Source organism: Balaenoptera physalus (genome assembly GCF_965194825.1).
Source record: "Balaenoptera physalus genome assembly, chromosome: 11".
Classification (NCBI taxonomy): Eukaryota; Metazoa; Chordata; class Mammalia; order Artiodactyla; family Balaenopteridae; genus Balaenoptera; species Balaenoptera physalus.
The window spans coordinates 106,424,255-106,448,949 of record NC_138896.1 but is presented as its reverse complement, the minus strand read 5'-3'; the positions used below and the strand labels follow the sequence as shown (position 1 = coordinate 106,448,949).

General features: G+C 41.0%; 1 protein-coding gene across 12 annotated transcripts in view; it reads left to right on the top strand.

Moving 5' to 3' along the window:
- The window catches only part of TMCC1 (transmembrane and coiled-coil domain family 1), a 220,624-nt gene extending 196,311 nt beyond the window's left edge, over window positions 1–24,313 (top strand). For 8 of the 12 annotated variants that reach the window (XM_082413488.1, XM_082413485.1, XM_082413478.1 and 5 more), the window contains 4 exons: window positions 2,006–2,940; window positions 10,315–10,332; window positions 17,740–17,875; window positions 20,288–24,313. In XM_082413488.1, the coding sequence (XP_082269614.1) occupies window positions 2,006–2,940; window positions 10,315–10,332; window positions 17,740–17,875; window positions 20,288–20,602 (1,404 nt within the window). In that variant the 3' untranslated portion in view covers window positions 20,603–24,313. Of the gene's footprint in view, window positions 1–2,005; window positions 2,941–10,314; window positions 10,333–17,739; window positions 17,876–19,595; window positions 19,747–20,287 lie in introns of all 12 variants that reach the window. The other 4 variants (XM_082413487.1, XM_082413481.1, XM_082413480.1 and 1 more) reach the window with 2 other exon arrangements.
- The last annotated feature ends 382 nt before the right edge of the window (window positions 24,314–24,695 follow it).

Here is a 24,695-nt window from a genome sequence, read left to right as displayed (position 1 = left end):
CTTAGATCTAGAGACGTTTCATATTGCTTTCCTTTTATACCGTGGTAGATTTTGAGCTATTAAACATAAGTACACAATCAGGGTCATATATTACGTACTATAGTTATGGGGTCTGAAATTCCGTTCAGAAAGAAAATCACACAATGGGAACTCTGTACAGCTTAAGAGAATGAACCGAAGGAACTGAAGAGAGTGGGTTTCCAGGAGCTTCTCTTGCAAGTCTTGGCGACTTGGTTTATCTGGATCTCTGGCTCATCCTCTCTTCTGCTGCCTTCCCTCTGGCCCTTTCACTGCTTATTAGCACGCACCTAAAGATGAACAGGGCAGATGGAGAAGTGACACTAAACAGTTACTGTGCTAGTCCCTAACTATTCTGCATATTCTTTTTATTAGTGGAGCATAATGTCATTTTTGTTATTCATTTCAGTTTTAATTTTTTTTTTGCTTTTATTTAAATGTACAGTATTTCACGTTTGTTCATCTAGAAGGAAAATAATATTGTTTCTGTTCACATTAGTAGTAATATATTGAGTCCAGTAATGAACTAAATGTGTTTTAGAGATAGGCATAGTCCCTGCTCAGACAGTAAAACTGAGAAGATACAGCCAAGATGAAAAACAGAGACTGCATCTCTAGACTGACAAGTTAATTATCAGCATTTCATGAATATTTCAGATTTGTTTTATTATTGTCATTATAGAATTAATTCAACTTTTTAAAATATGAGAGTAACCTACGTATAGTTCTTCCTAGCAGATTGTTTACTGGTGACAGATTAGGGATGGGAACCAAGGAAAAGAGTGTGCTCTTAGTCTCCAGGATGGTAAACTTGTACACTGTCACTCCTACTGGGAAGTTTTGTTTCCCTGCGATTGTTATTTTATTATTTATTTCGGTTACTACTCAATAGAGAGTAAGTTTCTAAAGCCTTTTTCCATGGGCCCTTCCCTAATTTACCACCACAAGCCACACCCAGGGGCGCCTTCTTGAAGGACTTTTTTCTCCTGAGTTACAGAAACATGACCACCCCTTAGCTTTGGCTAATGGCTTTGAAGCATGATAGTGTAAGTTTTCAAATCTGAACAATTTGTCTTTTTCTTCAACTTCCTTGAATGATCACTCATGCATACCAGAGGATAGTCATTATATGTGTTTTGGAGTCCCTTGCCTAATAAAAACCTTTTGCTAGATAGCACTCACAAAATTTGAGCTTCAAAAGGCCTGAACTTCGTCATTGACTTGTTAATTACTTACCTCTTACTGTCTGTGTCCCTGACTGTCCCTGTTATCTTGCCTAAGTTTATCACATTTACTTGTGGTTTGGGTTTTTAACTCTCAAGAGCATACCACGTTCATCCTTGCCCTTTCAGCAGTACCCTCCCATTCCCTCCTTCACCTGTCTGCAGCTACCCATTAAGTGCCCCTGTTAGAACAGAGAGAATAATTGCATCAACCTTGACATGATTTGATAAAAAGACACTGTGATAACAATTGGATTTTTATATCTAGCCACTTAAATTACCTTTTCTCGCCAGCATTTTCAGATGACCGTAATCTGAAAGCATGAATTGGAATACAGTGATGTCTGAATACTAAGATGATATTCATATAATTAAATTGAAATACAGATGTACTGTGTTGTACATAGATATGCTTCTAAACAAAAATAATGTGTGTAGAATGTTTGTGAATTAATTCATGCTTTAAACCCACTAGGAGAGGTTTATTATTTAAAGAAATACAGAAATAAATCCTCTAGCAAAGGAAGAATACCCCCAGTTTACATCTTGTGCAAATCTTTTTTCATATATATGTTTTGCTTAAAGCAAAGTGTACTTGTACGAGGACAGTATCCAAGAGGGAGATGGGGCTTGTACAGGACAGAAGGAATTAGGTCAGCTATCTGTGCTGAGTAAGTAAATTTTCAATACATTTGGGCCCATTGATTCTGGAGAGCTACTCCTTTTGGGCTCCTTCTAACATCCGCCTCTTGCTTTTATGCTAGATCGAGCGGTTGGAAGTAAGCAGCCTCGCCCAGACTTCCAGTGCGGTGGCCTCCAGCACTGATGGCAGCCTCCACACAGACGCTGTGGATGGAACACCAGACCCTCAGCGCACAAAGGCTGCTATTGCTCACTTGCAGCAGAAGATCCTGAAGCTCACAGAACAAATCAAGATTGCACAAACAGCCCGGGACGACAACGTTGCCGAGTACCTGAAGCTTGCCAACAGTGCGGACAAGCAGCAGGCCGCCCGTATCAAGCAGGTCTTTGAGAAGAAGAACCAGAAATCTGCCCAGACCATCCTCCAACTACAAAAGAAGCTTGAGCACTACCATAGGAAGCTCCGAGAGGTGGAGCAGAATGGGATCCCCCGGCAGCCAAAGGACGTCTTCAGGGACATGCACCAGGGTCTGAAGGATGTGGGAGCAAAGGTGACCGGCTTCAGTGAAGGTGTAGTGGACAGTGTTAAAGGTGGACTCTCCAGCTTCTCCCAGGCAACCCATTCAGCAGCAGGGGCCGTGGTCTCTAAGCCCAGAGAGATCGCTTCACTAATTCGGAATAAGTTTGGCAGTGCAGACAATATCCCTAACCTGAAGGACTCTTTAGAGGAAGGGCAAGTGGATGATGGGGGAAAGGCTTTGGGAGTAATTTCAAACTTTCAGTCCAGCCCCAAATATGGTAGTGAGGAAGATTGTTCTAGTGCCACGTCAGGCTCAGTGGGAGCCAACAGCACCGCTGGAGGCATTGCTGTAGGAGCATCCAGCTCCAAAACAAACACCCTGGACATGCAGAGCTCAGGATTTGATGCACTACTACATGAGATCCAGGAGATCCGGGAAACCCAGGCCAGACTAGAGGAATCCTTTGAGACCCTCAAGGAACATTATCAGAGGGACTATTCATTAATAATGCAGGCCTTACAGGAGGAGCGATATAGGTAAGTTACGTGGAATTAAAATCCTAAATTATTTATGTTTAGGCTCCCCTCCCTTTGGATACTGGGGAGTAGCTTTAAAAGGTCTTGGTACAGTGTCTTTCTCTGGAGTATTCACAGCACTTTAGATACGTTACGTGATGTTTGCATGAGTTCTTATCATAGAGAGCAAAAGAGAGGCAAGCAGAGTTAAATGACTCCCAAGATCACACACCAGTGGAGTGTTTCAGTCAGGGGGTGATGATTACTGTAGCCCTCTAGTCTTCAAATTTCAAATGAAGCCCAAGCTTTCTAAGGCGTTCCACCTACTTATTTATAATCACAGAACCACAAACAATTGCAGCCTATAGTTATAATACATTGAATTTAAAAGATCTATAACCCTCTGAACTCTGTAGAAATCAAAGATATAGCCCAGCCAAAATGTAATGAACCTTGTAGATATTTGACTTTAAACACACTTATCTGGGCAACTGGTATAGAAAGATTAGACTGGAAATAAATCCAGATAAGCCCGTCTGTTACTTTTATGAATTGGCAAATGTTTGAATGAGAGTGGACTTAAACATGAAATCGTTCTACAATAGTTAGAGAATTCGCAAAGGACTAAGTGCTTTGAGTCATAATCTGCTAAAGGTAGAAACTGGTCTCTTTTTTGTGTTTCACATTACAAACTGTATTCATATTAGACCACTCTTAGCTGTTCTCCAAATGTGTGTCCCTTCCCCTTGCTTCCATCACGTGCAGATAGAAATAATATCCACGTGGAGTACTCATTCAGATCCAAACTTTGCCAGCCAGAGCCAGGCCACCTCACTGATACAGATTAAGGGCCAATATTACAAGAGCCACACAGCCTGTTAACAGCCACAGGTTAGGCCCTGAAAGGCCTGGATTGTGCTTTTGTCCCAGTTACGATCTACAGGGAATCCTCAGTACTTTTACTATAATGTCAAGGATTGAACAGACAGTCTCTTAAGGTCCCTTTACCTCTTGTGAAAAAAAATATAATAAAAGTGATTTTTTTTTTTTAAGTTTACTTCTATGAGATAATTTCAGGGCCTGAAATAAATTGTTCGTGTGTATCAATTAGCTCTGAAAGGAGTTACCGCAGCAGGCTCTTTTCAGGTGGAGAAAATGCTAATCAATCACTCAGTCCTACCTCTTATCTTCACTCTTCTGTCCTTCAATTCTGACTTAAGACTTAAGGGAGAAGAAAAGAGAAGTGTGGGAGAGAGAAATGAAGTTCTAAAAGCAAGTATATGACTATTCTTATTTCATTGTTTTATATATTCTTTAATATACTCAGAAGACAATTTCTAAAGCAGCGAGCAATCTAACAAATACTCAGATGGACTCTAAAAATAAAACACCTGGTCCTTTGTACCACATTAAACCTAACTCCCGGGTTCAAATTCTAGTTCTGCCACTTACTAATCTTGAAAACTGGGCAAGATTCTTAACTTCTCTAAGTCTTGATTTCCTCATCTCTAACATAGAAATAATAATAGTCCTTCATAAGATTATTGTGCCATTTAAATGAAATAATTTATGTAAAGCACATAGCTCAGTGCCTGGCCCCGTAAGCGCTTGATTGATGTTAGGTAGCAGCTGCTACTGCTGCTATTAAAATACACCCCTCTGAACATGGAGACCTGGGCGTTCCACGGTCAGTTGCTTTGACCCCTTTATTGTGAAAGGATAGCAAAACATTCCAGTTTTTAAATTCTTCCAGAGCTTAAAATTCATATAGTTTGTTACGTCTTCAAGTCAGGTGTAGGCCAGCGTGAGAAAATCAGGGAGGAAAAACGAGTCTCCCAAGGCCTCCTTTGTATCCATTTAAAATAATTCACAGACAGGACAGAACTTTAGCTCCTCATTATTACCTCATTAAAAGAATCATGTCCAAGCCACTTATGACATTAAGGAGAAGTGCATTTCTTTCATTGCATTTTGGGTTCTTGGTAGTAAGTGAATGACTTGTTTTATGGAATGAAGAGAGAATAAAGGAAACTTGTGAATTTTCAAAAACAGAGGGGGGCAAGAGGAATACATAATATAATGTGTAATCTGACTGTCAAATCACTGCAGCTTGAGAATGGTCTTTCCTTAAAACAGAATCTTGAATCTTTTTTTTCCCAAGAAAAGCAGTGGAAAAGTCACAACTGTTTTACTCAACTATTTCGTCGTACCAGTATTTCCATGTATAGAGCAGTAAGGGATTTCTCCTCCGTTCCATATGTCTTTACACGGTAAATATATTTATCTAATTTTGTTGGTCTTTGAACTGTTCTACATAAGTGAGATTTTCCCCACAGATTGTAGTTTATTCTTTTAAGCACCAAAACTTTTAACATTTTAAGCATTTTTGCAGAACTTCTCTACCTTCTTTTAAAAGAGTAGTTACATTGAACCTAACATGATTGGAAATAGCTTAAAACAGTAGTGTTCTAGCTTAGAGCTATACTCTCAGCTCAGTGAGGGTGTCAGCTTACATGCCTCTGCAATAAATGGTCCTAGGCAGCTTGCTTTTTAAACTTCTGCTGTCTGCCTTTTTAGTTTGTTCTTTCTCCTTTCCGCATATTCTCCACACTCTTAGTGAGCTGCCTGCAGCAGCCTCTCTTTGCTAATTTCTGTTTCTACTCTGTTACAGGCTTGGCTTTTTGTCTAGGAAGGAAGTAGTGAGGGATGGACTTAAGGGACTCTTCTGTGACCAAGAAACCAGTTAATGTGTACATGGCTGCTCTAGATGCATTTCTGCTTATTTTCTCTGCTGTAGTTTATTTTACTAATATCTGAGTTGACAGGAGGGAGGCCATGCACAGTATTAAATGAGGAGGATGGAGGACTCTACCTCTGGCAGCTTCTCTCATTAAACTCCTATGATGTGCATAGTGCTAGGTGCTTCATGTATATTTGCTAATCCTCACAATGTCCCTGCAGGTGCATTGTATTACCCCATTTTACAGATGAGGAAATTGAGGCCCAGTGAGGTTTTTAAGTTTTGCCAAAGATTACTCTGTAAGTGGTAAAGCCAGGGATCAAACCCAGTTTTATCTGACGCCAAAGCCTGTGTTCTTTTCATACCAGGACAAGTTTTTTCCCAAACTCAAACCTGACATCTGTATGATTGAAAAACTAATCTATAGTCTAGCTCTAAGAAGCATTGACTTTGATAGCAAGAGGTATTGGGCCTTTTCCAGGTCACAGTGTATATTTTCCTAGAAGTTGTCCCTGTTTTAACATATTCTGTAAAATTCTGTGAATGCACAAGTTCTAGAAAGTTTTCTCAAGCTAGTATCTGCACTAGTTTTCTCAGGTGTAGGTAAGTAATAGGGGACCCCTATTTAAGTAAACCTCCACCCCCGTCCTGATTTCCCCCTTTTCAGAGGCCCTTCTCAACACTGTCACTCACTTAATGTGCTTCCCATTGGTCTCTACCCCAGTGAGTAGCACCAGGGTAAAGAGTTTTGCCCAAGACCATCTACTTTGGAATAATCAGAAGCATTCAGAAACCTCTCAGCACCCACGTGATTGCGCCATGACGGAAGAGTGTTTCTTCAGCACCCACATGCATTTAGGCCAGGAAGTCATTGTAGCAGAGCTTGGATCTGAACTCCACCTCAACCTTGGGGCAGTAACTAGGTACTTAGTCTTTGAGCTTTGTATTGGACTCTTAGATATGAGTGGGATCACGAATTTGAGAAGGTAGGAGACAAGAATTAGACATTTTTTTTTAGTGATGGGATCTGTGCTGACTTCAGTTTCTCCTTGTCCAGCTAAATTCATCCCATTAGAGCATTATTACAGATTTGTTAGTGGCAACTGGGTTCACGTTAGTACTTCAGAGATAGAAGGGGCCCTTCAGAGATAGATATCTAGTTTAATCTCATTCTGTAGATGAGTACACTGAGCCCCAGAAAGATAAAGTGACTTTTGCCAGGTCACACAGTAAAATGGTTTAACATATATTTAACTTGCTGCTAAAAGCTGGAGGATTAGTCTGTTCCCAAAGTGGGTATCCTGTATTGAGCTACAGTAGGAAAAAGTTCAGCTGTGGCAAAATGCATTGAAAGTAGGAGAGAACTAGGAAAACAATTCATCAACAGTTTTACAGGTTCCTTTTGTAGTTTTTCCCTTAGGGAATCTGGCCCGGAATTTTACTCAGCTACTGCCTGTATAGAGAGCAGTGTCATGTCAGGCAGGCTGAAAACACTCCTAGTGTTGATGAACAGTAATGCCATTTGAAAGCTTCTGTTTTAAGGGGAGTACTGTTCTTTGGAAATCGGCTTCTGAGACTGTTTGTATTAAGCCCAGGGATATTTTAAATTGCACTGAGTCATAAGAGCAAAAATACAGAAGGAGGCAGTCACCATGAGCAGTCATCACATGCAGTAGAACAGTCAGTAACTAGGCTCACCCAGTTAGGCACAGGCCATTGGAGTTCTAACTAAAGAAATTGTTGTTTAAGTATGAACTTTTACTATCACTGGGCATAAGGCAGAGACATGGTCAGATATAGCTATGTTAGCCCCGTATTCCATGTGTTAGACCTGTTTGTCAACTGTAAGTTGATCTGAGACTCTCCAGAGGATATGTAGACTAGGTTTGGCCATAAGTTTGAAATGGAAACTGAAAATATTGGATCAAATTAGTTCTTCATTTATAAGAGGAAAAAAAGCCCAGTTGAGAGGTGCTCATAAGAGATGCTTCATAAGAAGGGTAAGACCTTCCATCAAAGAGATCTTTCATACAGATAGGCTCTTCCCACTTTAGCCACTGAAGAGGTAATGGAGGGAGAATGGGAGGGAGGAAGGAGGAACAGGGGACGAGAAGGAGAGCAAATAAATTAATTACTCCGTTAATTAATTAAGGTTGGACAAGCCTGAATTTTCTTGCCAGTTCTGATACTAATTAGCAGTGAGACCTTATGTAACTCACCCGAGTCTCAGTTTCCTCTGTAAAAACAAGGTAATGGTATCTATTGTACAGGGTTGTTGAGATTATTAAATGAGATAATGTTTGTGGAAGCACCTGATATGGTCTGAGAAGTGGCAGAATATTAGAAAGCTGTCATTACCAAGTCTCCAAATTGCCCAGAAAGCCCCTATAGCCTTCATTTATTTCCTATATGCTTTAGGCATCTGCTGCTTTTTGACTTTAAGATAATGCCCTGCCTCTCCTGAAAGTTTGGGGGACTGATTGTTAATTGGGGACTGATTCTGTGCTTTTTCCTTTTCAACTGAAAGCTAGCTAGTTCAGTGTTTCCTAGCCTCTTTTTGGGCTTAAGCACAAATATGGTAACAAAAGGTAAGGAGGGAAAATACACTTTCTTTCCCCAATTCAGCCAGGAGTGTATTCAAGCTCCCATTGCATGTCATAATCTCCTGCCCCAGCTATGTGTGTCCATTCTAGTCAAACACTGGCAGAAACTACCTCACGTCTCCGGTATGCACTTGGGAAATAATACAGTAGACTGCTTTCATAGTTGCCTATTGGTGTCAGTCAGCCCTGGGACCTAGTTCTTCCTGTTTCTCTCAATACCTGTTCTACAAGATTCTTCAGCCATCCTGTCCTAGTGACCTATTGCCCAACTAGGGAAGCACCACTGGCTCTCAGAGGTGGCTGCAAACTTTTGAGCCACACCCAAACAGTGGTGCATTAAGTGAAGCATTCCCAACCTGTGCACTCACCAAAATTTCTCATTTGTCAGGAATTTGACCCAAAAGAGCCCTGGCTTATCTTTGATCTAGGAAGGTGACTACTGTGTTGACTAATCCAGTGGATGAAATTGGATCAATTTCTAAGACCATTTGGAATTTTCACTTTCCAAGACCCATATTCACTTATGAATTGTAAACCTACAACAAAATCTAGATGTGTTTTAATACTTTGTAGATAGAGCAGGTTTTGCTTCTGGGGAAGAATTTCACCTGCCCAAATATAACATAACCTACTTCTTTTAAAAACATCTCACAGTGTTCAAGCTTTCTGTTTACTAATAGTTAAGCTCAAATCATATTTAGCTGTCTTCGTTCCCTTTGAGTTGTAATGATTGAGGAAGGACCTTTAAGTAAAAAGTCTCAAAATGAGATTATTAATCTCATGCTACTTTTTGTTCCAGATGGAATGACATGAAAAGCATGTGCCAGTCAAAATCATATACTAGTAGGATCAAGAACACCCCTGCTTCATGTCCAGAGAGTTTTAATTAGTGTCTTATGAAGGGGTTAAAATCCCTTACGGGGAGTTCTTGATTTTAAAAAATCACATATGAAAGGCTGTTACACAATTTACTTTCCCTTTTTTCCCTTTGCTGGTTTGGTGTTAATATTTAATGAGAGAATGGAGGTGTTCTTTCTATGAATTCCCTAGGTATCTGGCTTCTCCATTTTAGAATTTAGACAGGAAGTAAACACTAGAAAGTAAAGTGAGCAACGGAGTTTATAATATTAAAAACGGGAGGAGTAGGAAGTTGGTGGCAAGTATTTTCTTCCTTTTGTTGTTCAGATTTTGCGTTTGACTCATGGAGGGGGGGATGTTAAAAGACAACAATAAAATCTAAAAAACAGGTAGTGTGAACCAAGCAGTTCAGACCCTCCCTACACCTCACTAACAGGGGAAAGTTGCAGCATTTTTCTCTGTCTCCCATTTCTTAATTATAAATTGAAGTACGTCCCAGAGAGGAAGGAGGTGAGGATTAATGGAGAAACGTCTTCATGAATTTGAGTTCCTCCGAGGCAGACACTTCACATAAAAAGGTGTAGTGGGCCGGGTAGCTGTCATTGTTCTTGTTATTTTTGGTGCTGATGTTTTGATGCTTACAATGATTAAATAGGTTAGATTGAACCCTAAATTCATCCACCACACACACCCCTCCACCCCAAATAACACCACGTCATTTTCACTGAGCTCTTTGTGTTAGCCTGTTTGCGGACCGTAATTTCACACGTGGATTATATAAGCCACTCAGGCTGATAACACTGAAAAAATGTTTGATTGGAAATTGCTAAGCATGGTCAGGTTTGTGCTTTCAGTTTGCAGGCCGTGAGGTTGTGAAAAGAGCTGAGGAACAAACTTCCGTGAACCAGGTGAAAAAATTAGGGCAAGTGTTTTAATAATGACAAGCCAGTACAGTTTTTTCAGGGTACTGAGGCAACCCAGAAGACTGCATTGCAGGACACCAGGGGCATCTTGCCAACCTCTTTGTTCTTCGTGTTTTGCAAAAGCCTCAAATTTTATGGCTTTCTCAGTCTCCTCCCTGTTGTTTCCTGCAGATTGGAGGTGCTTACTATGGTAACCCAAACACAACTGTTTGTGTGAGTGTAATAGGGTTTCAGCTGCACAATAACAGCTTCAACTTTTCTGTTCTTTCAGAAAGCCATCATTCTCCAGGTAATTCTTATGACTTGAAGAGGGAAGTAAATGCTGGTAGTCATTAGTGGATGAATTAATGGGGCTGTTTCATCTGGACCCTTTGTGGGTTTTGCTTCACCCCTGAGTTCTGCAGCTTTGTGTCACCTCAGCAAGTCTCCTAACTTGTTTGTGTTTCATCTGTGGGAAAATGGAGCTCATTTTACTTACCGAAATGCTACTTTGCTATTTAACTATTTGCTAATAAAGTGCTATTTTGGGGAGCGATAGGTATGTTTTTCCCATTTAGGAAGACTCAGCTTGAGGAGATCTTGCTGTTAATTCCCATGTAACTGTGAGTAAATTGTTCAGCTTCTGAAAGACTTCATTTTCTACAAGGGCATGGTAATCCATGGTAAGGATTAGCACTTTCTACTCAACTCTTTCTGAAGATTTACAAAGATCAGATAAAATTTATTTAAGAGACTTTTCCCTCACACACGTACAAAACACATGCCATGAAAGGAAGGTAGATAGGAGGTTTTTATCAATTTAAAGGACAGCTTGTAACAGGCCAGTGAATGGAACTAGTTGAATTATCTGGCAGACTTGAGCCAGATAATGGCAGGAGCCATTTGTATGCTTGTGCTGGCCCTCCTGGTGAGGAAGTAAGAAGAGGCTTGTGCCCAGAGTTGAGAAGGACAGAATGTGTGCCCAGTAAACCCATTTGTGTGATGTCATAGAAAAAACAACATGAATATACTGGAAACAATGAAAATTCCAGAATATATGAAATTGAGAATGTGGAGATAGATGAAGAAATGAAGGATTAGAGGAAAAAATCAGAAGTAGGAAGCCGTGAACGGTGGAGCCATATAGTAGTACTTGGGATCACATGGCAGTCGACAAGCAGTGCCTTTGAACCACCTCACCTAGGGGTTGTACCCTTTTTTGCCAGACATCTACCTCCTATGTAATCCACACAGTTACCCTTTGGAGTAGATAGATTTCTTCTTAACAGATGAACAGGGTCACTCACACCAGTGTGTCGCAGAGCCAGGATTTGAGTCCAAAACCTGGATGAGCTGATACATCGGCTGGCACAAACTGCATAACACAGCATAAAAACATCTCTAAGTCAAAAGAAGGTGCAAAGCAGAAGCAGTGAAGGTGGAGAGCCTTTAGATATCATGTGGAGTGAACAAAATTCGGTCCTAAAATGGTTTCCAGAACCTGTGACATGTTATTGACCACTATATGACAAACATTGGTTTATAAGCTTCAAGAGTTAGAAACAAGTGCTGAGGACTTTTGCAAGTACTCTATTATTTATATATAGTATTACATATTCATGCATAGTGTTAAATAATTATAGAATTTCTCCTTTCACAAATGGGTTAAAAAATCTGAGGGGCAGCCTCAGGTATTATTTAATAAATCATCTTAGCTGTTCATAGGTGTAAGTATCCAAAACATGTTTTGTCACAACCCAAAGCCATGAAACAGCCCAAAAAGGAACCTGAAAGAGATACATGCAGGAGGGAGCTCCATAAAATACTCTCAAACAAAAGCTGCAAATGTCACAAGGAAATCTAGTTGATAAAAGAAACCCAGTTTGAAACAGACGAAGTAAATGAGACATTATACTGCCAGAGGACAACAGAATGATACCTTCCAAGTGCTAGGGAAGAATAACTACATGTAGGCTGCTCTGTCCACCTGATTTATTATTCAAGGAAGAGGATAAAATCAAGACACTTTCAGACTTATGTAGATAAAAATTACCTCATATAAAACCTTGCTGAAAGAAATACTACAGGATATATTTCGAGAAGAAAAAACATGAGCTCACACCATTGGTGAAAGAAATCAATAAAGCGTGTTGGTAAATCTAATTAAGTGGGGACTTAAAATTATATATATTGAAAATTCTTAATGTCTACATCAATTTGGATCTAAAATTCTGGAAGAGAATATAGGATTCAAGGGTTGCATTCCAAAGGAATGTTGAAATGTTAAAAGTTTGGGAGAAAAAACATTCCTTATACCCTAATCTGCCTGTCACTTGCCACCTGGCAAGTTTCTGTTCACTTTATTCCTGTCCCCTTAAATTGATGGATGCTCACAAGAACATTAGGATAAATAAAACACAAATGCAAATGCGATTTTGCTTTTCAATTAGAGGTTTATGTATGAAACTCCTGAGCCCTAGGCAAAAATTACAAAATAGGCTGACTTATTCTTTCTTCTTCTCACCTGACCTTTTATGATATACAATAAAATGCATATCACCCTAGCAAGGACAGTTACCAGGCTTAGGGGCTGAGATACTCTCTAGCAGCAGACTCTAAGCTCTGAGTGGCCTTGCCCTTACCTCCTGCCTTCGGTGTCTTCCACCCAGGATGAAGACAGTGGAATAGAAGGCAGGCTTATCTTTACAAATAACATGAGGCAAGAGAGAGAGTGAGTTGAAAGAAACCAGTCAGCAGACTGAGTTCAAAAATGATACTGACAGATGCGTGTGCGGTCAGGGCTTTAGGGATTAGTTCTGTGGAAATCCATAGGGAACTATCTCCTAATGCTGAATGCAGGTATCACAGGTAATGTAGATGAGAGAGGGGGCTTGAGGTGAGAGTTATGAGTCGCTAGGTTTTAGTTCAGTTTTAGATGGATAGCTGTATCTATCTAGCAGTGAAAACAACTGCCTTAAGAAAAACGATACCCTGCCACTAGAGGTGTTCACAGAGAGATTGCTTGTCAGGGATGTTGTAGAAATAGTTCCTTGATGGAAAGAGATTTAAGTAGGCTTTTTCTAATCCCTAGAATTTAAGATTCTTTATAGTCAGGGAACTTATTTTTATCTTTCAAACAATACTTTAACTGTTTGTGGTGTATTTCTCTTTGTAACCTACTGATTTTAACACCTCTAAAGGGGAAGGGAGGTACGTGAAATAGTGATCATCTTAGAGACATGTAAAACGGTGTGAGATATTGGATTTATTTTGTAGTTAGCACAGTGATGTGGACTGCCGATGAGCCTAAGATGAGACTAAGGCCATGAGTCAGTCACCACAGGAAATATTTGGTTAGTTAAAAAGCTTTTCAAATTGCCCATGAATTCCTTTCAGGGAGCACGTACTCACGCGATGCCTTCTTCATTATGAAGTAGAAACATTTTCGAAAGGGCCAGTGTGTTCTTAGTAGACTGTGAAGATGGAAAGGAGAGAGACATTTTTTAACACCTCCTGTATACTCAAATGAATATACAAGGTAGAGATTATTACCCTCAGTTTATAGATGAAGGAACTTGCTATGCAACTTTGAGAGGCAGAACCAGGAATCAAACCCAAGTGCTCCTGGCTGTAACACCGATAATCATTTTTTCCCAATGTTTATTATGAAATTTTCAAACACACTGCAGACTTGAAAAAGATTGTACAGTGAACATCCATACACCCACCTCTTAGAGTCTACATTTTACAATATTGTCTTATTGTATATCTTTCCATCTATCCATCCTTTATCTGTTGTATTTTTTTTGATGCATTTCAAAGTAAACTACAGGCATCCATAATCTTTCTTAACAGCTTTATTGAGATATGCAAATCAATAGTTTTAGTATATTCATAGATATATGCAACCATTACCATAATCTATATAGGACATTTTCATCAGTCTCCAGTCTTCTCAGTCCTGCCCCAGCCCCTGGCAACCATTAATCTTTCTGTCTCTATAGATTTACCTATTTTGAATATTTCATACACATGGAATCATACAATTTTCAGGGCTTTCTTACTGGCATCCTTCACTTAACATAGTATTTTCAAGGCTCATCCATATTGTAGCATGTGTAATGACACATTACTTCATTTCTTTTTCTTTCCAAATGATACTGCATTGTATGAATAGACCACACTTTATATATCCACTCACCAGTTGATAGTTGTTTCCACTTTGGGGCCATTATAAATAATGCTCCTATGAACATTTGTGTACAAATTTTGAGTGGAAATAAGTCTTCGTTTCTCTTTGGTGTATACCTGGAGTAGGATTTCTGAAGCATATGGTAACTCTGTGTTTAGCTCTTTGAGGAGCTGCCAAGTTTGTTTTCCAAAACAGTTGCACCAGCAGTATACCAGGGTTCGAAAATCTCCACGTCCTCACCGACACTTGTTATTATCTTCTTTCTTATTCTAGGTCCATAATCTTTTTATTACACTCCTCCTTCCATTGACTCCACCTTGACATAAAGCTTCAAACCATCACGTCAGTGTAGTACTGTCCAGGCCCCTTTGTGGCTATGTGATTTGGATCAGCTTTAGACCTGACTCACATTTCTTACTTATGAAGGGAATTAGTTTATCTGGGCTTCTTGAATTGTTTCAAAGTGGCATCATAGCACAGAGGTTAAGAACTTTGGCTTTAAAGTCAAACCAGCCTGGATTCGAATCTTTGCTCCCCTGCTTAATTTCTGTGTGCCCTTGGGCAAGTCTCTTTACCTCTCTGAGCTACAGCTTCCTCATCTGTAAAGTGAAGATAATACCTACTACCTTCTTGGGGTTGTGGAAGTTAATTTACATAGTAGGCGCTGAAAAATGGTAGCTGCTGCTATTACTTTTTAATCTGTTCTAATGGTATTTGTGAGCCATGTTTAATATCAGGTAAGATTCTCCAACATTCCTGAAAGGCCTGAAAGACTATACAGTTTGTGGGCTAAGGGGTTGAGGTGGTAGCCTATGGAACACATGCCAAAGATGTCATCTGGGTCTGCTTTCATCAGCATGCAGGCTGGTTGCCACTACCACCAGGCTCCCCTCCCTGCCACGCCACATCAATCCTTAGCTTAGGATAGTTCTTTGCTGCCAGGCTCAGCCCTTCCCTTAAATCCCAGGGGACTGACACAATGGAACACCACTTTTAAAAAGTCTCTAGCCCCTCTGTGGTGAGGAGAAAGAATAATGACATCATCAAACACTGAAAACACCACAAACAGTGAGCTTAATAGGACAATCATAAAAAGACAGTATATTAACATAATCTTGTGGCATTTGTTGAACTTAAAATTTGGTGGAAAATCAACGCCAGAGGTGGCATCTGTTTCTGAGCATGCCCAGGGTCACAGATAAAGTGAAAAGGCAGAGTCACAGAGAATCCGCCCTAGTTACGGACAAAAAGTGGAAACCTTTCTGATCAATTGTTCAGTCGCTTTAGTGACAGTTTCAGTGGGAAAGAAAGCAGCACAAAGATTCTTATCGAGGACACAGGAGAACTAAATAGGATTCAGTAACATAGTAAAAAGGGTCAGCTGCACCTTTTTTTTAATCCTTGTTTCATAGAGGAGGAATGGAGTTTAGGATATAAATGAATATAATTATTCATTATACAATTATTAGAAGGGAGAATGTTGGTGATGCCGCCACATAAAAATTACCTTGAACAGAGAACTTCCATGTATTCCTTAAAAGTTTGTGTACTATACATGTGGCTAAAAACAAGAGGAAAAGGGAGGGTAGTTTTAAATGTTTGAGTTTGTTCTGACATTTTTATTTTTTTAATACGAAGTCTGCTGAGACTCACACGCTAGTGTTAGGTGTGTGCTTGCCTGAGCAGCGCTCAGCGGTAGCACCTGCGGGGCATTGGTTCCGGGACACACATTCCCCCTACTCCACCCCCACGGATACCAAAATCTGCAGATGCTCAAGTCCCTTATATAACCTATGCACATCCTCCCACATACTTTAAATCACCTCTAGAGCACATATAATACCTAATACAGTGGAAATGCTGTGTAAATATTTGCTGGTACACAGCAAACTCAAGTTTTGCATTTTGGAACTTGGTGGAATTTTTTTTTCCCCAAATATTTTCATTCCAAGGTTGGTGGAACCTGCAGGATGTGGAACCCCAACTGTATATATTCTCCTGTTGGGATGAGCCCTCTGTCCGACTGAGATGCTTCCATTCTAGTCGCCCTAAGCTAGACCTGTGTTTATTCTTCCCTTTCTAGGCTTCTTAATGTGTAGTCGTCAACCTTTCTCCTACCTACTTAGCTCCGTTTTTGGTTCCTTGAACTCCACCCACAACCTGCCCCAAGCTTCACTGCTAGCAGACAACCCAGTTCCTTAAAACACCGTGTTCATCATGTCACCACACCGCCCCCCCACCCCCGCCAGCAGTGTGCTTTGGGCCCTTGTACTGTCTATTCCAGAATCCCCACTCCCCTACCTACCTTTTACGGGCAGATTTCCTTTTTTTTCCTGCGAGTTAGGTCTCCTATTCCAGTTAGCCTATACATTTCCACCTCCTGTCCTTTACCTGTGTTCTTTTTCCACCAGGAATCTCTGATCTCGTCCTTTAAAACTGTTCCAATCCTACTGGTCCTGAGATGCCCTGCCCAGGTCCCATCTTTATGTAGAATAAACCTTTTCATATGTAGTCCTAAATGCTAGAGGTGCAAGATGAACAAAATGATCCCTCCTCCTGAGGAACCTTATCTCCCTGCATTCTCAAACAGTTTTTTACTCAGCTGCAGCCACACTGTCCCTACTTCCTGTCCCTGAAACCTGCCAAGCTAATTCCCATCTTGAGAACTTTATACTTGCAATTCCTTCTGCTTTAAGATACTCTTCCCCTCACAACTTCACGGGGCTTATTCATGTCATCACTCAGGTTTCAGCTCTCATTGTTTAGAGCATTGAATGGGGGAGAGGCCTTCCCTGACCATTCCAGCTTCATCAGCCGCTGGGCACTCTGCCATATGCCCGTACTGATCTTTCCTGGTTTACTTATCCATGCCTGCGGTCGTCTTGGTTTTCCTGCCTTCCACCCCCACTGCAGAACGTAAACTGAGGGCAGGCGTTCTGTCTTGCTTATTACCGCAGTGTTCGCAGCACTTTGAACATACCGGGCACACGGCAGGCTCTCAGTAAATATCTGTTGACACTGTCACAGACACTGTGCTTGGCTGTAGTGATGATGGGCTCTGAATAATGAACATCCAGGTGAGTGACCTGCCCGGTGTTGGAATAAGCTACTGGTGATTGCCAGAAGGTCAGTTTCCATTTATGTGCTGTTTATCTTCTGATAAGACCTGCTTAATGTTGCTGTAGTTTTTGCCTCTCCCATATACTGCTCAGAGCAGAATAAGAACTGCCTCGTTTATAATGGATATGCTCAAAACTAATCAGGGCTGCTGGCCTCGCTACAAATACCGTGTGTTGAGAGATGTGGAAGAGCCATGTTGCTGCTATGATATGGCCTTGTGACAAGCTGTCCATTCCAGGGACTAAGAGCTGTACCCACTAGCATGCCCTGTTACCTCAGGCCACTCACTTAATTTCTTTGTGCTTTTATTTTCTTCCTTTGCAGAATGGATTTTGGGCATTGGGTGTGAATAATACCAAGAAAAATACAGAATGCATAAAAAATTTAACTTTTCCCCCTTCTTAGATGTGAACGATTAGAAGAACAACTAAATGACCTAACAGAGCTCCACCAGAATGAAATCTTGAACTTGAAGCAGGAATTGGCCAGCATGGAAGAGAAAATTGCATATCAGTCCTATGAACGGGCTCGGGACATCCAGGTTAGCATGAAGGATCAGGTGTAAAAGCAAAAGGCTAACAGAAAGTAGAATGGTGGTTTCCAGGGGCTAAGGGATTAGGGGGATGGGGGCTGGGTTATTGTTTAATGGGTCCAGAGTTTCAATTTTATAAGATGAAAGAGCTATGGGGATAAATGGTGGTGGTGGTTGCACAACATTATGAATGTTTAATACCACTGAACTGTACACTTAAAAATAGTTAAGATGGTAAATTTTATGTTATATGTATTTTACCACAATAAAAAAAGAAAAAAAAGAATGAAGTCCTGATACATACTACAGTATGGATACACCTTGAAACATTATGCTCAGTGAAAGAAGCCAGTCACAAAAGGCCACATAGTGTATGATTCCATTTATAGGAAATGTCTAGAATAAGCAAATCTCTGGAGAGAGAAAGTAGATTAGTGGTTGCCAGAAACTAAGGGAAGGGGGAAGGGAGTGATAGGTAAAAGGTAGGGGGTTTATTTTGGGGATGATGAAAATGTTCTGGAATTTAATAGTAGTGATGGTTGCATAACATTGTGAATTTACTAAATGCTTCTGAATTAAACACTTTAAGATGATTAAAGTGGTAAATTTTATGTTATGTGTATTTTACCACAATAAAAAAAATGTTTAGGGGGAAAAAAGGATGGAGAGGGTAGAATATTGAGAAGCTTATACCAACTGTAATACACCTGCTCTTCAGATGAGGTGCATTTCTCAAAAGTCTATGCCTTTTGGAGGTGGTATGCTTGCTTGCATTCTTAGGAAATGTTTCTTAGGATCACAATTGTCTCAGTATATGGAAAAACACATGTGTTAACATCTGTTCGTTGCTGCTTCAGGAGCTGCTGTGACATGTCTCAGGGCCACCTTACCTATCTTCTTCTATGGTAAAGGGGGCTTTTGTGCTAGCTGCCAAATCCAAACCTTTTACAGGTGCATTGCCAGGCAGTTTACAAGAATAACACATGAGGCAATAATGTTTAAGGCTAATACTCCTCTAGTTTAATCTCTGGGAAAATACAATATTTAACTTTTTCTCATGCCATTTGGGAGATATTTCTAAGAAAACAGTTGGCGGTTTCATACGAAAGCATCTTGAAATAAACTAGTCTTAGAGAAGGGAAGTGGTCCGGGAAACTTGTATTACAAAGAATCAAGGGAATGTCTAGATCATTTGCCCAGATGCCATCTTCTCCATGCCCCGGAATTCTGCTTACGTTTTAGTTTTCTTCCCCAAGGTCATTCTGGGCTGGTATGTATCTGTTGTATGTCCATTCTCTAGCTTAGCTTCAGTCTGAAGCTGCCTAGCCTTCACCTCAAATCCCAGGAAACCAGGGCCCACTGAAACCAAGGTCAGAAAAACCCAGGGCTCCCACCACTGCTGAGCTTTGGAGGGTATCTGACCATTGCTAAGGAACTAGGTTCTGTCCTCTGAGTGTTATGGTAAATTTTATATAAACTCATGGGTGAAGATTATGGCCTTGAGAGGAGCAGATCACTTGAAATGTTTGGTCAAGTGTTTGGGCATAGTGTCTGTCCTCTTCACAGAGATCAGCTCTTCTTAAGAAGATAGAGCAGGGAGCCCTTTCCCCTGATGTCAGGGAGTTATTTAACTTGAAAAACACCAGGTAGCGTGTACAGGGATGTCCAAAGGATGTTCACCTCTCCATTGTTGTAGTGGGAAAGTTGGAAATAACCTATGTCTCTCCAGTAGGGAACTGGCTGAATAAACTGTGACATATCCAAGCTATAAATGCTAGGTAGCCGTTAAAAAGAACTAGGTGGGCCTCTACGCGTTGACACGGAGAGATCTCCAGGACCCGCTGTCAAGTGAAAAAAGCAAGCTGTGGATCAGTCCTAGGGTATGATACTATTTTCATTAAGGCAGACAATTTTTAAATAATTCCATGCATATCCCTAGGGACATATGTGTATAGACTTAAACACGGGTGAAAGGACGAGCACACACCAAACTGACAGAGTTACGTCAAGGGCAGGGACTGGAACTGAGGAAAATACCAAGAGAGACTGCCTTTGTGTCCTATTTGAAATGTTTTTATGTTGAACAATTACGTGTGTCCTGTGCAACTTAATAATTTTTAAATGGAAAAAAGAGAAACAAAATCACATATTTGAGATCTTGTTATTAAAATATTCAAGACCAACTCTAATTGTGGCAACTGCTTCCTGTGAGCTGTCCCACAGGAATGCAATGGAAGGTAGTTTAGGTGAATAATAGTCACCTGAATTGTGAGTTATGCATTTGGCCTCTCACATTCAAGACTCTAGCATATTTTAAATCATGGGCGTGGCTCAAGATGCATCTGGCTCGCCCAAGGGGCATGTCAGCTACTCAGAGTGCTTGTGAGCAGAAAGCTTAACTCTTCCCTGTCTGGCCCACAGGAGGCCCTGGAGGCGTGCCAGACCCGCATCTCCAAGATGGAGTTGCAGCAGCAGCAGCAGCAGGTGGTACAGCTGGAGGGGCTGGAGAATGCCACCGCCCGGAACCTTCTGGGCAAACTCATCAACATCCTCCTGGCGGTCATGGCAGTCCTTCTGGTCTTTGTCTCCACGGTAGCCAACTGCGTGGTTCCCCTCATGAAGACTCGCAACAGGACGTTCAGCACTTTATTCCTTGTGGTTTTCATTGCCTTTCTCTGGAAGCACTGGGATGCCCTCTTCAGCTACGTGGAACGGTTCTTTTCCTCCTCCAGATGATGCTGGCACAAGAAGGCAGTGCTCCCCTACCCTCTGGCGAGTGCATGCGGCGAAGAATTAGACAGCAACTTACCTACTCTGAAGTTTTCTACAACAACAAAAGAGTTGAGTGAATCTGTTTACATTTAGAATAATGTTTTTTTCTTCAAAAGACGCAATTGCAATAGTATTTTTTAGATTTTATCCAAGAAGTTTTTTGGGCAAAAATCTTGGATCATTTTTATGTAGCATGATTTTCCTTGGGATGCAGATCTTAAACAGTCCTTTAACATGAACCAACAATCTGGAGCACACTGAAGGGCATTCTAAATTGTGGCTTGAAGGACTGCACTAAAATCCACTAAAAAGATGCGAAAACCTGATTAGGGAAACCAGTTAAACCTAACACCCTGCCTTGTCTGGGCTCACCACCTCTCCCCCTCCCAGACTAACTTTACTGTGAAGTCCTACCACATTCCATGTCTGAATTTCTGGATTCAGGGTGGATTTTCCTTGTCCGTGGAAGAACACATGGATCTCCCTGGCTTTCTCACCCAAGTTGGCCACTCATGGTAACCCTGGAAGTATGATCACTTTTGAACCTGATCCCTTAACCTTTGCTAGGATACACAAGTGAGAGCATCATGCCCCAAAGGATCACTGCACAGTCCTACTACAGTATTTTGAAGTAGCCCTCTAAATACTTAACTTTAAGTGAATCCCGTGGCCGCACTTTTAAGGTTTTTTTAAATATGTGTATAGTCACCAATTTAAAAAACAAAAAATCTGAACAGCATACTTGAAGAATGTAATACTCAAACTCTCAGTGCTTCCTTATGGTTTCTAATAGGATTTTTTATTATTGTTATTATTATTATTGGGTTTTTTTGGAAAGGGTTGGGAGGGTCTTTTATTTTTTCCTTTGAAATAAAGAAGTGATGTTTTTAAATGAAGAAATGTGTGGATATTTAAGTGTGCTGCTCCCTCTTGTCTTGAAACAATTTGAGTAAAGGAACACTTGCTGTAAATGCCACCCTCTGACACCCTTGTTTTGAGACGCAGCTTAAACTCCATCCTCTGGCTGCTGCTACTGCTTTTCGGTGTCCTGCCACCCCACACCACCACTTTATGGGCTTGGCTTGGTTGGAGAGGAAAGGGGTGCGCAGGGAGAGGGGGAGGCTGTTTCCACAAACCAGCATGATAGGGTAGAGATTTTTTTTTGCCCCAACAGTATGTTTACCCAGTGACTTTGGGCTGGGATTATCTGTAGGAAAAATTGAGACTGTACTATGAGAGTCATAAATAATTCCTTGTGTTTTCTTAGTTTATTTTTTTACACCCCCTAATAACTGAAACCAAAGTGATGTGGAATCTTCTGTCTGCATTTTGGCCCCAGCATCTTTAATTTCAAAGCTTTATTCTGTCTGCCCGAGAGAATCAACTGAAGGTGATTTCTCTCTAAAGAGCAGAAAAGGAAATGTCAGGTTAGAAGGACTCAAGTTCGGGGTATAAAATGTTGTCAGCGTCCTCTTCATCTAGACTGACTTATTAACATAACTATGCTCAGTGGACCTTTATAGACAGTTTAGAAAAATGGACTGAGCCTTCTTCCCCATCCTATAACCAGTTCTACCATCCTGGTGGAACTTTGGGCTTTTAGAGCCTATCTAGAAAGCTTGGCCAACCTTTTCGTATTCACAGTATTGAATCACAAATGCTGTTCCCTCTTGGCCTCTGTTCTGTGCAACCAGGTGGTGAGCAAGGGGCACATACTTTGCCCTGAAAAGAGTAGCAAAGCATGCTCTGCCTATCTTCCCCTATACCAGGAAATTCTTCTGGAATAGGTTAACACTGCCTGTCTGTCTGAGAGGATGGCTTACATGACAGCTCCAGCCTCATGTGGCTTGGCAGGCTGGCCTTCTCAGAAACAGCATGTTGTTTCCATAATCATTTTCATATTTTAACTCAGGTACCCCAATCTTCACTCCATCCCCCAATGATTGTAGTACACCTGTTAGCTCTGTTGACCTCTCAAAATCAGTGCCCAGAGCAGGCACCACAGGGGTGATTTTTCTTTTAAAAAATAATTGGAACCAATTTATGTTCAGGCCAAAAACAAATTGTTCGCAAGCCTATGTATTTACAGTGTTAACTTTGCCTAAAGATATTGCAGTGACTTTAGGCAGAAGTGCCAAAGGACACCATGACCTTGTCAAACTAGCACAGTTTTTCCTAATTTTTTGCTTTAGTGAGGGAAAGACAGTCCCACAAAGTTATTGGAAAGATGCTCTAGCCACAATCCTCCAGTTCTTCTAAGACAGAACTTCTGAGTCCCCTGAACTGTGTAGAGGCTACGAAGTATTGTGGGCACTGGAAGTCACTGGCTAGATGGATTGAAATTGTTCCCATTTGCCTTGGGACAGTTTCTGTCAAAGGAAGGTTTTCACCTCTGGAAAGCCCCCTGAGCTCCCAGCCAAACAGGCCCGCGCTGACTGTCCATCCTCCATTCTCAAAATGTCCCCGGAAGGACCTCCAGGCTAGGTCAGGCACGGTAATGGCTTTCTAGATCTCTTGTCCCTTGATTATTCACCAGGCCCAACAGTTGTCTGCATTTTAATGCTGTTTGTAACCATGCATCTGTTTTCTTGCCTTCCTTCCACTTTGTGCTGCCTATACCTGTTGCCTTTGAGCTTCTTTGCATTGTGGCTGTTCTTGGGTTCTCTTATCTATTCAAAGCTCTTCTATAACCTCGCTCTAATGGTTTTAACAGTTCTGTGGATGGAAACTTATCACTCTAATGCTTCTTCTCTTTTAAAGACTACATGCATTCCATTTGAAATGAAGCATTCCTGGATTACTGGTTAGTGCTGGTGTATGAGGCTGACTGTGGTAGCCTGGGTGACTCTGTTCAGGTTGTAGAGTGACTAACATTTACCTTTTTTATGATAGTTGAACGGCACTTCTGTCTGCTCCAATTTCAGTTCTTTGGAAAGATATTCAGTGCATCCTAGCAAGGAAGGCTTTCTATTCCACTGGCTCCTTAAGAAGCAAAAGTAGGTTAAATTTTACACTTCCCTGACTGGGTGGGGTTTTCCCTCTCCCCTGTACCCCCTCCACCCAACTGAGGTAAAAATCTGATACGAAGAAAAACTCAGATCAAGCCTTCCTTGCTAGCCATGTCGTAACAATGAGCATAATTTTCATGTGGTCTTCGCTGTATTTGGTTTTGTTTCTGATTTCATATTCCTTTGAGGTACAGTCAGATGAAATGCTGAATTCCAAGTGAGTTCCAGTGAGGAGCTGCCTTTCAGCCTCGGAAAATGTGCATCCAAAACAAAACCAAATATTATCAAAAAACTGACACAGGTAAAATTATGGTTCCCACCCCCACGTGAAGCTGGGGATTTTGAACGTGGCTCTAAGAGTTAACATTTCTGTCTGTGTGTCGTGTATGCTGGGTGATGCCCTCAGTAGGATTGACTACTAGACTGTAAGTGTGTTTTATCAAAGTATGTAAGAATAAAAACTCACTTGCACGAATTGAAAAGTACAGAAATGACACTTGTGAACGTGTGAACATTAACACTGTAGTTGATAGATCTTAAGCTGCTAATTGTTGAGAGAGAATTACATTTTTGTTTTGTCTGGTTGCTGCAGATTCTCAGCAGCACTTTTACTGTACATACAAATTGAAATAAAGACCTCAGCTATTAACGAGGTGGTTGGACTCGGGTTTGTTTTGCTCTTTATTTTTGCATATTCAGTTCCGGTGACAAGTTTGTCAGTCTGAAAACTTTCCACTAGCTTGTGCATTAGAAACTTTGTGAGAGTGTGTGTGTGTGTGTGTGTGTGTGTGTGTGTGTGTTTAGCCAGTATCTTAAAACTGTAACCGATAGCTGATAGCTGGGTAGCTGTCACCGTCTCCCCGGATTGTATACACTTCATTTCAGACTGGCATTTTGCCACAGTTCCTTTAGGCTGGTAGGTAGGACTGCCTTTTAGTGCTTTGGAGGGAGTTCTTGGGAGGGAGTTCTTGAGAGGCAGTACCCCCCAAATTCAGCATCTGATGCCCGCAATGGGTATAATAATCCCTGTCCATTGTTACAAGGCTTTG